Genomic DNA, 12800 nt, shown 5'->3' on the forward strand with positions numbered 1-12800 from the left:
ACTTGTAAATAAACTTTCCAAAGTAGGCCTCCCCCACTGCTCTTATCTAAACCTTAGGTCTCTAACCCACTACTAGCCCTACTTTATGGGAGAGCACATTCCTTGTAACCTGATACCCTGCACTGCCTTTTAAATATCCTGTGAATCCTTTGTTCGGGGCTCAGACACAGGAACACATCTGGGCCCGCTAGCGTAAAAATTAAAATCTAAGTTCTCCACTCCTCCGAGTGTTGCTTGGTTTCTCCTCTGACAATATTGCCACAACATGAAGACACTAGGTTTAGATTAGTCAAGGTCCTTTTGTAATAAGAGTTGTGACTTTAAAAAGTCTATGTTAAGAAACCTTCAGTCTTTTCTCATACCTAACCTTGCCACAATCTCCCTCTGTATCAGAAGGTTCTTCTCTTAAAAAAACAAAACAAAACAACAATGACAAAAAAAAAAAAACCCTAATGAATGACTTGGGGAGAATCATAGCTGCTAAAGAAGTTTCCAGCATGCTCTGTTCTGGCATTGGGGCTCCCCAGATTAAAGACTAGTTCCCCTACCCTGATAAGTCCTGCCCACATACAACAAATTTCATTGCCATTCAGGGGTTATCACTAAGTGGAAGAACCCAAGAGAACTCTCTATAATAATCAACCTAATCACTTGTTCTTAAATAAAAATGAAGGATCACTAGACATAATAAAAAAAATTAGCAATGTAAGGATAAAATTCAGACTAACCAAAAATAAATATTTAAAAATAAATAAAATAATAATATAAAAAAGAACTGGAACCCAGAGGAAGCAAAGACTATTCAGAGAACAGAAGAGAACTTGAAAATAAAAACCTCCTAACAATGTGCTATGATTTGAATATGAAATGTCCCCCACAAGTTCATGTGTTAAAGATGTGGTTTCCAGCTAGTGGCACTATTTTGGGAGGTGTTAGAAATTCAGGAGGTGGGGCATACCTGGAGGATATAGGTGGGGGCTTTTCCTTAGGGGCTATGTTTTGCCCCTTCCTGTCTGTCTGTCTGTCTGTCTCTCTCTTTCTCTCTCTCTCTCTCTCTCCTCTCTAGATAGCAGCTCTGCTCCATTACACCTTCTCTAACATAGTGCTCTGCCTCACCACAGGCCCACAGAGATAGGGCCATGTGACCATGGACTGAACTCCCTGAAACTATGAGCCAAAATAAATCTCTCCTCCTTTGAATTGTTCCTCTGTTATTTGTCATAGTGACAAAAGGCTGACAAATACATTGTGAAAGTAAGGAGACAATCTGAAAATGGACACATGATGCTATGAAAAAAGAACAATTTAAGAACAGGTCCTGTCTGGGGGGGTTGGTACCAGTGGGAGGGGAAGGATGTGAAGAAAGGGTGAATATGATGCAAATACTGTGCACACATGTATGTAAATGGGAAAATGAGACCTGTTGTAAGTATTCCAGGAATGGGGGTAGGGGGGATAAAGGAGAAAAATGGAAGGGGTGAATTCAACGATTATGTGTTTGATACATTGCCACAATGTACCCCAAGCATAACAATAAAAAAAAAGAACAAGAAAAACACTAGTAAGTTAACTATTTGACTATTGAAATAACCATCTCACAGAAAAGTTCCAAAAAAAAAGGAAAAAGCATCTTCTAGGTATTAATATAAAGATGGAGAAACAAAAACTACCCATGAGAAGTTAGGAAATTAGAGGCTCAGTCGAAGATACTCAGGATCTTAGATAAATGGATGTAAAGAAGCTATCTTTTAGTAAAATGAAATCTCCCAGAGTTCATGAAAGATGTGCGTTTCAAACTGAAAATACCCACTGAGTGTCAAGCAGATAAAGGGCACCTAAATAATTACGTTAAAATTTCAGATTACCAAGTTGAAGAGAAAAGTCCCAAACAGGTCAACTATTGAAGCATAAGAATCAGACTTATCAGCATCACTCCATGAAAAGGTGTAAGTAGAAAGTATTTTAAATTCTGTATCCAGCTAACCAGTGAAACACGGGGCAAAATGATACTTCAGACTTGCAAACATCAATGGAATTTTTAAATGATTTTGAAGAGATCTTTTTATACACAAATAAGACTATTTATAGCCTTACAAATACTTATTAAAATTTAGAAATCTAGGGTTCCATGGTGCTTTAAATTCAGCCCACAAATGCTATCTACTTTCTTTTTCTTTTTTTTTGTTATTGGTCTACTGGGGGGTACATTGTGACATTTATAAAAGTTCTTACAATATATCATAGTTGAATTCTATTTTCAAATCTAGTAAAGCACTTTTTATTTTATTATTGTTAATTTAACTTGAGCTAGTTCCTGAAACAAACAATCCTACTCATAATTATAAATTAAATTTCATTTGACATTTAAAAAGAATCCATTTATGTTTTATTTTGCTGTAAGTACTTTGAATGCCTAGCTTAAGGAAACATTTAAAATAATTCTAATAAATCATTCTAGCTAATAAAATGAATCTTATGTTCTTTTAAATGTTATAAATGCTTTAAATATTTCAAAGACATAGATTACCTTAATGATGTCCTAAATCTAAGCAAAAGTGTTAATAACCCAACATAATTTAATTCATTGTGTCGATTTAATTTAAAACTCTCTCAAGGATTTAAAAAACAAAACAAAACAAACAAAAATATTTACCCACTCAGAGAAGAGTTTGTCATTTCAGGAGAGTTAGTCACTACGCCAAGCAAGGACGAACTGCGTACAGAGATTTCTGACCAGGTCACAGAATCTGGGCTATATAAACTAAGGGCCTGGGCCAATCCTGCCTAAGCCACCCTGAGGCAGACTGCCACATAGCAACAGTCTACCACCACTGTGTATAGGCTGGCTTCTTCTAAATCCACATTCCATCAGCAGGCAATCCTACCATTTAATCATAGCGGACCTCAGCCTGTGCCTCTCCTGACGCTACAGTTAAAAGCCTTCCCTGCTTCAATGAATTCTACATTTCTTAGCTACCTAAAACATTTTTATTGTCTTTGGACTTTAATGTGTTATAGCCAAGTAATGCTAAACGTATTAGCTAACCACTGTGAACTTTGATTTTTCTCATTTATGTTAACAAGTATTATAACAAGTGTTATTGTGAAAATGAATTAAGAAAAAGTGTGTAAGGGCCATCATACAATGCTTGGCACATATAGGGTAAAAAATTAATGTAAGCTCACTTTCTTATTTTTAACATTGATAATTCTTTATTTTATCTTACCATTCTAATATCTAAGCCTGGTAGATAAAGATAACTACAAGGAATATTTTAAATACATCTTGGAAAATTTCATTCACTGTTACCTCAAATTATTTCCCATTATTATTTGCCTTTAGGGAAATTATATAAATAAAAAGAAAATGTATAGATATAAATAAATATATGTATACATATAAAGAAAAAGAAAATATATGTATACATATAAAGAAAAAGAAAAAGGAAGAAAGAAAAATATAAAGAAAAAGAAAAAGGAACAAAAGAAGGCAGAGAAAGAAGCAAGTCTTAAACAATTGCTGTGCCTTAAGTACTACTTATTGCAATGTTAGTGCAATTCCTGGAAATCACGTGTAATGTAGCACACTTTACCTTTGGTAAATATCTCGCCTTTTATTGGGTTCTAGAGCTCCTTGCAGTTGGCTCTCAGAAAGCAAACTATCAACCTATGACAAATAGAGACAGTTTAAAACATCAATTGTTAAGTACTGTTATCACCTTAGGAAATAAAATTTTACTTCTCTTTCTTCCCAATGTATAATGAACACTTTTAACTGCATAATAAAATTGAAAGAATTTTACAGCAAACATCCACTACCTACATTCTACTATTAACATTTTACTGTACTTAATTTGATCTCTCTATCCATCAATCTATCTTATTTTCCATGCATTTCAAAGTAAACAGCACAGATAAATGTTATATGGGTATTACTTACTAGAGTTCAATATTTGATGTAAAATTTACACACACCAAAATGCACAAACCTAAAGCTTACTCTTGCCATATTTTGACAAATGCATATGCTTATACAACCCAAAGCCTTATCAAAATAAAGAAAATTACTCTAGTGGGAGGTGGAGGCAGGAGGATTATGAGTTCAAGGCCAGCCCTGGCAATTAGGAAGATTCTACCTAAAACACAAAATACAAACAAAAGGGATGAGGTCATTACTCAAATGGTAGAGTGCTTGCCTAGCATGTGAAGGTTCTGGGTTCAATTCCCAGTACAAAAATGAAAATTACCCTAGAAAGTTCCCTTGGGCCTATTCCAATAAGTTCCATCCTATCCCTCCAGATACAAACCTGCTCTGATTTTTTTCCACCATAAATTAATTTTGCTTGTTCTTAAACTTTTATATAAATTGACTCAGAAAGTATGTGCTCTTGTGCAATCCTTTCCATGCCCTATGTGTTTGAAATACTTCCACACTGTGTGTGTATCCTTAGTTTATTCTTTCTTACTTTTGAGTAGAATTCATTGTATCAAATGTATCACTACTTTGTTTATCTTGACCTAGTATTTTACAAGTATCTTTGTGAATGTATTCACAAAAGAGGCACTGACTTTGGTTTCTTTCCTATATGTGGCAAAGATAATATGGACAAAAAAAAAAGAGAGAGAGAGAGAGAGAGAGAGAGAGAGAAATAAAATGTCACAAGCTTCTTCTCTACTTTTGCTATGTGGCATCCACCAGAGTGTTATTTACAAAATTTACACACCTTGTGACAGGGCCAGTCATCACAGACATTACTCAGAGAAAAATCTGATTCTTTGTCCTGTGGATCATGAGGTGGAAATCCATTCTACTTTTGTTTCAGGTGTCTTCTGTGGTGATGGGAAATAATTAGCTAATACTATCAAAATGGCCTTTCTAGATACTCAAGGTATAAAAAGGCTCCTGAGTCAATTTGTCTCCAGGTTGAATAATCCTAGTCTGTTTTATTTTTGCTTTAACAATTATTTTTATAGTTTACTTCTGAAACTTTTCCTGGTTCTCTTAATATCCTGCTAAATTAAAATTTTGGGTGGGGGATAAAGGAGAGCAGTGGAGGGGATGAATTAAAGTATGATATATTTGATACATTGTAAGAACTCTTATAAATGCCACAATGTGCCCCCACCCAGCACAACAATAAATAAATAAATAATAAAACATTCACATGGGTTATAAAGAACCAAGAAAAAAAATGATAAATAACTTTCACTCATCCAAAAAAAATTTAGATACAGAACCGTATTATATTAAGAGTCTACCAAACTCAATGGGCGCTGGTGGCTCAGCCTGTAATCCTAGCTAAGTAACTTGGGAGACTGAGATCAGGAGAGTCACAGTTTGAAGGCAAATAGTTCATGAGACCCCTCTCCCCCCACCAATCTCCAAAATAAGCAGAATGAAATGGAGGTTATTATTATGGAATGGAATGGAGGTGTGGCCCAAGCATAGAGAACCTGCTTTACAAGTGGAAGCCCTAATCCAAACCTCAATCTCACCAAAAGGTGGTGGGGGGAGTGTATACCTAACTCAACATAAATCAGTGCTCCATGACTTTATTTATTTATTTATTTTGTTGTACTGGGGCTTGAACTTGGGGCCTACACCTTGAGCCACTCCAACAGCCCTTTTTTGTAAAGGGTTTTTTCAAGATAGAGTTTCGAGAACTATTTGCCTAGGTTGGCTTCTAACCACAATCCTCCTGATCTCTGCCTCCTGAGTAGCTACGATTACAGCTGTAAGCCACAGATGCCGGCATTATTTTTATTTCTACCAGGAGAGAGTAGTTTGCTCTTGTTGCACCCCTATGATTTTAACACAAAGTAACATAAATATTTACCAAAAGCTTTGTACTTTTAAATACTTAAAATTCATTTTTAACTGATGCAATAAAACAGAAAAGTTGTGCACATTATGGGGTACCATGAGATGTTTCCACACAGATGTACACTGTCCGATATTTAAATCAGGTTAAGTATATCTATTTCCTCAAAAGTATTTTTTTTTTCTTTTTTTGGTGGTGAGGCAGGCTAAGGTAGGGAGAGACCAGGAGTCTTATGACTTAATATTATTTTTAGATTGAACATTTTTTTCTCATTCTCTGAATCTCTTTTAATTGCAGAAATTTTTATAGTTGCCGAGGTTCTTTTCATTTATAAATATGTACAAATTATTCACGCCTTAGCCCAGGGACAGCTCAAACCACCACCCTAGCCCAGAGACCACCCAAATTCCTCTCCACTCATTGATTATTGGTGACCAAGAACTGCTCAGGTTTTACCCCTCCCCCCCCACCCCTTCACAGGCTAGAATGAATTTTTAAAAACGCTTTATAAGAGAAAACTCTCTCTGCTTTTGCCTCACCGTACTATTAGATCCGTCATAAATTACTTACCTATTCTCCTTATTACTGATCATTTAAGCATACCCAATTTTTTCTATTATAAGCAGTTATGTGAATACTTTTACATATCAATCTCTGTCCCAATTTGCAATGATTACATATGGTAGGTTCGGGAAATGTGACTATCCAGTCTAGGAGCATGAATATTTGCAGTCTTGTCAAGTGTTTTCTAGAAATGCTGTACCCTACACGCTGGAGCAGTCCTGTTTCCGTCTTGTCTTCCCTTGTCTTCCAGGTGACTGAGTATTGTGACTTTTAAAATCCTTGCGATCTATCCCTTTGCAGTACTTGGTTATCTTTGAAATTAACTTTTCTCTTGCGTTTGCGAGTTACTTGTATTTCGTCGTTACTTCACATCCTCGGCTCTACCTGTGGGATCTTAATGTTCCCCTTACATATTAAGACTGATCTGACGCCTATTCCGCTGGGGTTCAAGGCAGCAGTACGGGCCTCCAGGGGACGGAGGCTTAGAGGAGCCGGGCGCAGTCACGGGAGGCGAGGCGGGAAGGGGGACTGAGAGCTGGAGGCTGACGTGTGTGTAGGGAGAGTGGGTGCGGGGGCTGAGGGAGGGACCTTGGGTGATGGGCACGTCGTTTGCGGGGTTTCGCCTGTGTGTGGGTTGGGTTGGAAACAGCAGGGTCAGAATGGGGATTTGGCCTTGGGATGCTGGGGATGCCGGAGCGTCACGCCCCGGCTAGGGTAGCGCGTAGGATGGCAAGGTCTCGCCCGCCCAGGGCGCAGGTCCCCGGCTCCTGCCCAGGCCCTCGCTGCGCGGCCTGACGTACCTGTAGCTTCAGCTCCTGACTGCGGCGCCGCACGGCCTGCAGGGGATCCCGAGGCCGCCGGGCCAGCATCGCCCTGGCGCTGCAAGCCGGGGTGGCGCCGGTTACCAGGGAAACAAGGGCGGCGGCGCGCGGAAGTGACGTCATCGGGTGCCTGCCTCCCCAGCCCTGGCTCTTTCCCGAGGCTTGGGGGCGGGAAGGGCATTAGGAAGACCTTTTCCAGTCGCTCTTCGCCATCCCGCAGGTCGTGAGCTTTCAGCTCAGACTCACTGCCCAGAGTCATTTTTCTTCGCCAGTTCAAACTGGTTGAGCCATGTCTCCAGGCGTTCCAAACTACACGTCCTACAATACTTGAGTATGATCACGACGTGCCTGTTATACTGTTTATGCTTTGTTTTCCGATACCAGTTTTGCTAAACTTATCTTAAGAAACAACTTGAGCATCTTAAAGTCCCCCATTAATTGCAAGGAGAGCTTTCCTGTATGGCCTTCATGGGATGCATGGTTCTGTTGACACTTCAAAAAGACGTTTAAATTCTTTGCCATTCGGAGTGTTGCATTAGTTTCTCTTCACTCTAATTCTATGAGGGTAGTGATTTTGTCACACAGCAAGTCTGAGAGCAAATAACGAGTCTTCGTGTCCCCCGTTTACATGGACTCTCAGGAAGGTGGTACTATTTCCCCAAACTCCCACTACAGCAAAATTGGACTTGAGTAAGAATAATTATCTCAGCTCACCTCCCCATTGATGGACCACATTAACATAACGATTGCTCTTCAATACAACACATAAGCTGAACAGGCATTTATGTGCTTTTTCTTCAAGCATTATAATATGAAGTGCACAAACCTTAAGTGCGCAGCTCACTGAATGTTCACACACTGAACATCCTCCATGTAACAGCACCTATATTAAGAAACAGTATTACCTGCATCCTAATAGTCTTCACCTCCTCCTAGTCCCTACCCGCCACCCACTCCCCCAAAAAAGGGGGGGAGGCACTATTCTTACTACTGCACCACAAACCTGTTTTGCGTCCTTTTGGACTACATAATGGGATCATGTAGTGCATACTGCCTTCTTGTATCCTTTCCATATCATGTTTGAAAATGCTTTATTGTCTTTGATTACAGTTTTCATTCTCATCAGGATCAACTAAAAGAGATTTTAAGTCAAGATCTGTGTTTTTAACTAGAGGGAAATCAGAGATGATGACTAGAGAACAAGGGCCTGGGAAAAGATGCAGAATACAGAGGCCAGAGAGGAGACAGCATGGGAAAGGGTATGTGTCTTCTCTCCTAATTAAGGAAATCAGTTAAACAACCTCAAAACCAGTGTGTTTCAACCTCAACTGACCATCAGAATCACCTAGAGGAGCTTTTAAAACCTAATGTCCAGGCTGTATCCCAACAACATGATCCAAAATCTTGGAGAAGTGGCAAGCATGGCTTAGTATTTTTAAAGCTCCCTAGCTGATAACGGGCAGCCCTGTTGAAAACCACTGCTATTGAGAGAAGCAAGGTGAGGGAATTCTTCTCATGTGATGGAAAGTGAACTACTAGGAACGAGAGATGTAAACTGAGAGGTCAAGGAACAGGAAGAAACACTGCTGTGAAACCAGAGGATAAACACATGATAGACCCACATGTAGTGAGCCATGTGAGGAAGATAAGTATCTTTCTCTGGTAAGTTTGGTGGCCCAAAATGAGAGCAAAAGCTGTGAAGAGTGAATGAATAAGGATGGGAATAATGTGACCAGGGAGCCTGGTATGATTGATGAGATGAATTGCAGAAGGGGGGGCCGTGGGTGGGGAGTAAGACAACTTGTAGTCTCCAGAATGGGCAGTTCTACAGATGTGGAGGATGTCAGTTGTCCTAAAGAGGAGAGTTTACCTGCTGAGACTGTTACCAGAACCTGTGACACTCCAAGGAGGAGGTCTCCACCTGGCCTTGGGTACCAAGTTCATGATGTTGTCACAAAAAAGAATTTTAGGACACATCGAGGTTGAGACCAAAAATGTTTATTAGTAAAGTAGGGCTAAGGAAAGATAAAAACATAGTACACAGCCCAGATTTGGGCACAGGCACATCTGGTAACAGGTGCAACAAGTGCTCTAACATCAAGGGTATTGATGGTGAAAAAGTAGGTTGGAGGTTTAGTTCAAATTTGCCTTAGGGAAGAGTGCTTTTTGTTCTGACACCTGATATAATCAATTGCTTTTGCTGTTACACTGTCTTATCAATTGGGCCCAAAGATTTGAAGGTTGACCTGTTCATTAAACTTGGCTCACAACGTTACAAATGTTTGAGCATCCCTTTACCAAGGATGGTCCTGCCAGATGCTCCCTTCAAGACAGGTGCCTATCCTTGCAATAAGTATTTTTCCTTGTAGATACTTTGTCTAGAGGAGTTGTTTTCCCAGGATAAGTGTCTTTAAGATATCGTTGCTCAGTTCTCAGAGTACACTAATTACTTTTGGGCAAGAGGGCAAGGTCAGGGAGAAAGTTGCTTCCCCCCCCCCCCGCCCCACACCCCCTGCCTCTTTTGTAAACTAAATGTTGCAGCTTGTTAGAGAGGGTATAAGGTTTAAAGCAAAGAAAGCAGTATCTATGTTTTTAATAGAGCTATTCATGAGTACAGTGCTTATTTGTAAATTCCTGGCTGCTGTTTCCTATGCCTCAATTTCCCTGATCTATCCTGCCTCAAGACTGAAGATGCCAAGTACAGTGTGATGACCTGGCTGTTGAAGTCAAGATCCAGGGTATGGCTAAAGCATTACAGAATGGAACAGGTGGTCTGGGAAGCCGTTATGGGCAGAAAAAGCAGGGCAGAGAAGTTGCAATGGGCCAACCAAGACAGGCAGAGGCAGTGATTAAATGGCAGTGACAAGCAGGGGTGGTGACATGTTTCAGTGAGCTAACAGTATGTCATTTCCAGGGTACCTGAGTGTCTTGTGACTCCTGGCAGCATCCAACTTCCCATTTCCAATTATGGCTAACACATGAGCCAGCATTTTCAGGGAGGAAGGGATCCACACATGTAAGTAGGGTAAAAGTAGAGAAAAAAAGGTGACAGATGTAATGTCAAGGGAGAATTGCTTACCACAGAGCTGGGAACACAGAGGTATAGCAAAAACCAGTAAGATTAAAAGTGAATGGACCTCCCATAAGATATAGACAGACTTGGAGTGAGCAGCACATGCCAAGACAGGAGTGCCCAGAGTGCTATATGTAAGTAAGGAGAAAGTATCAACATGGGAAAGGCAAGGTCCACCAGGAGCATGGCACAGAACAGGACCAAAGAGGAAGAGTTAGTTAAATCACAACCCAGATGCTTTAACCCAGCCCATTCTAACAGTCTTGGGAAACAAGAATCCTGCTCTGTCTCAATTGAGCTCAATGAAGGATGATGACTAGGAAGCTTAACCAAACTGCAGCCCAGATGCGAAGGAGCTCTAAGACCAATGTTTCAGTCCTTGCATACTGCAGTCAAAGAAAGAATGGAAACAAAGTTGGAACTCATAAGGTATCATAGCCCAAGTAAAATGCGCAGTGGAAAGGCTTTCTGTATAAAACTTTTTATTTTCTTATGTTGCATAGGGATGAGACACAAAATTAATCTTTATGGGAATAAGCAAGGGCAGGGTGCTAGAAGACACCTCTTCTAAATAAAAAATAACCAGAGGCTTGGTCACTCCCTCTTGATGATTGAAATTTATCACTAAGCTCCATTCAAGACGGTTTCTCCTTCACATACATATTCCATAAAGACACATAAAGGAGATTTTTGCCAATAAAAACTTATAGTCTGTATTTGGAGAAGGCTGTCACTGTCTGAAGTGCAAAGGCCTTACATACATCTTCCTTACTTTAGTTTTGTTTACATGGATCCTTGCTTTCCTGAACAGGTCCAAAAAAAAGACCCACAATGATCCTTTGGCCAACTCTGTCTTGTGGCTGTACCAAGGATCTGGTATAGATTCCGTAAGAAAGTATCTGCTCAAAAACACTAACAACCAGTTTAAGAATCCAGATCTCTTGATGCAATAAGCTGAACTGCAGTAAGATCTTTTTTCCTTTTGCAGAAAAAAAGGAAAAGTTCAAAGATGTTTAAATTTTTATTTTAAAAATAGAATCATAAAATGCAAGAAGAAATTATTTCTTTCCAGTGCTCTCTATCCATCTTCAACAATCTGTTGGAAACAGAAAAGAGGGGAAAAATTAGTCATAATTCTTTAACTTCAAATTACCGTATTGCGATGTTAAAACCATGAACTCTTAAGATCTGGTGTTAACAGTTAAGCAAACTGAAAGCCATAAATATTTATGATGCACAGCTCTGATAAATTAGCTACGACTAGATGCAAGGTTCCTAACTTCCACGCCAAGCTCTTTACACTTTACCTGGCCACAACCTAAAAGTTCGCATTGGAGTTTACCAAAAGTCAACGCCAAGATGCGCTATGTTGTTACCAAAAATGTTATCAAAATAAAATGACTGGGGGTAGGAGTGGCACAAACACCTCCTCGATTAGTTTTTCTTTTGTGACTTTGTCCCCTCTTGTATTTTCCACTTTGAAGTTAAATGTCCGGGTGCAACTACAGAGCACTCGGTAAAACATTCCCATTAAAGAGCAGTGAGCTCTTCTCAGTGATGAGAAAAAACAAAACCCCTTTCTCTTTTCGGTGCTTTTGGGAGCAAGTCACTTCCCGCGAGCCCTCCAGAAGGCGACCCCAAGATCCCCGCCCGTCCCCGAGTGTCCGCTGCAAGCCGCTCACCGTCCCGGGAGTCCCACGGCCGGGCCCGCGCAGGGCGGAGCTCGCGCGCCGGCATCGGCAGGCGGCCGCGCGAGGATGGCGGGGGGCCAGCGGCGCGCGCCCTCAGGCCAGGTCCAGCTTCTTCTGCGTGGTCGACAGCTTGTCCTGCAGCCTCCGCTTCCTCCAGTCCAGGTAGCGCCTCCGCAGTCGGTTTGCCTGCCAGCCCACGAGCACTCCGGAGGCGAAAGCCACCAGCACTGACACCTGCAGCGTCCTCTCCGACACATCCGCCATGGCGGCCGCCGGGTGCGCTGCGTGGCCCACGGCGCGGCGCAGGGGTCAAAGGGCGCAGCGCGCGCTCGGGCGGGGCGCAGAGCGAGCAGATGGCAAAGGCGCTGTGTATGGTAGGGCAGGGCGCTTGAGTCCCATAGAAACCGACGAAATGCCTTCTCCTGAAAATCCCTCCCCCCACGATGACCCCATATTTTTCCACCTGAGCCCCCACAACATCCCTTGTTTGCCATTAATTCGATTGCCGTACATGATAGCTGTGTATCTTGTAAATCAGTTCAGCATCTGTATTTTCTCTCAGCAATACAGCCACACTTGTAAAGTTTCTGATAACTCGATTTGTCTTGAAAAAACAAAAACAAAAAGAAACAAATGAAACCGATTTCAGCAATATATTTACTTATCCCAGTATGTATAGGATGTTAGAGTTTCAACATGAATCAGCTTCAAAATTACTTATGAAATTTATACTAAGTCTTTGAAATCTGCTATGTACTCTCCAATTAACAGCACATCTCAATTTGGATACTGAATTTTCAGTGGAGGTACTTTTGCATAGCTGTAACCA

The 12800-nt window shown here is 40.7% G+C and overlaps 2 protein-coding genes across 7 annotated transcripts in view; both read right to left on the reverse strand.

Annotated features, from left to right (window-relative positions):
* Positions 1-7324, reverse strand: part of Nphp1 (nephrocystin 1) — a 58741-nt gene extending 51417 nt beyond the window's left edge. For all 6 annotated transcript variants that reach the window (XM_074050241.1, XM_074050243.1, XM_074050242.1 and 3 more), the window contains exons 1-2: positions 7187-7324; positions 3594-3667 (exon numbers count right to left, since the gene is read on the reverse strand). In XM_074050241.1, coding sequence (XP_073906342.1) covers positions 3594-3667; positions 7187-7255 — 143 coding nt within the window. In that variant the 5' untranslated portion in view covers positions 7256-7324. The remainder of the gene's footprint in view (positions 1-3593; positions 3668-7186) is intronic.
* A 3431-nt stretch (positions 7325-10755) lies between these two features.
* On the reverse strand, positions 10756-12265 carry Mtln (mitoregulin). The gene is made up of 2 exons (XM_074051013.1): positions 11963-12265; positions 10756-11376 (listed from the first exon to the last, which is right to left on the reverse strand). The coding sequence occupies exon 1, from the start codon at positions 12233-12235 to the stop codon at positions 12065-12067; it is 171 nt and encodes a 56-aa protein (XP_073907114.1). The 5' UTR covers positions 12236-12265; the 3' UTR covers positions 10756-11376; positions 11963-12064.
* Between the last annotated feature and the right edge of the window lie 535 nt (positions 12266-12800).

This window comes from Castor canadensis, chromosome 12, assembly GCF_047511655.1.
Source record: "Castor canadensis chromosome 12, mCasCan1.hap1v2, whole genome shotgun sequence".
NCBI classification, from domain to species: domain Eukaryota; kingdom Metazoa; phylum Chordata; class Mammalia; order Rodentia; family Castoridae; genus Castor; species Castor canadensis.

Excerpts from the sequence above, each read along its gene's own strand:
- Mtln (XM_074051013.1), bottom strand. The coding sequence starts at position 12,235 with ATGGCGGATGTGTCGGAGAGGACGCTGCAGGTGTCAGTGCTGGTGGCT.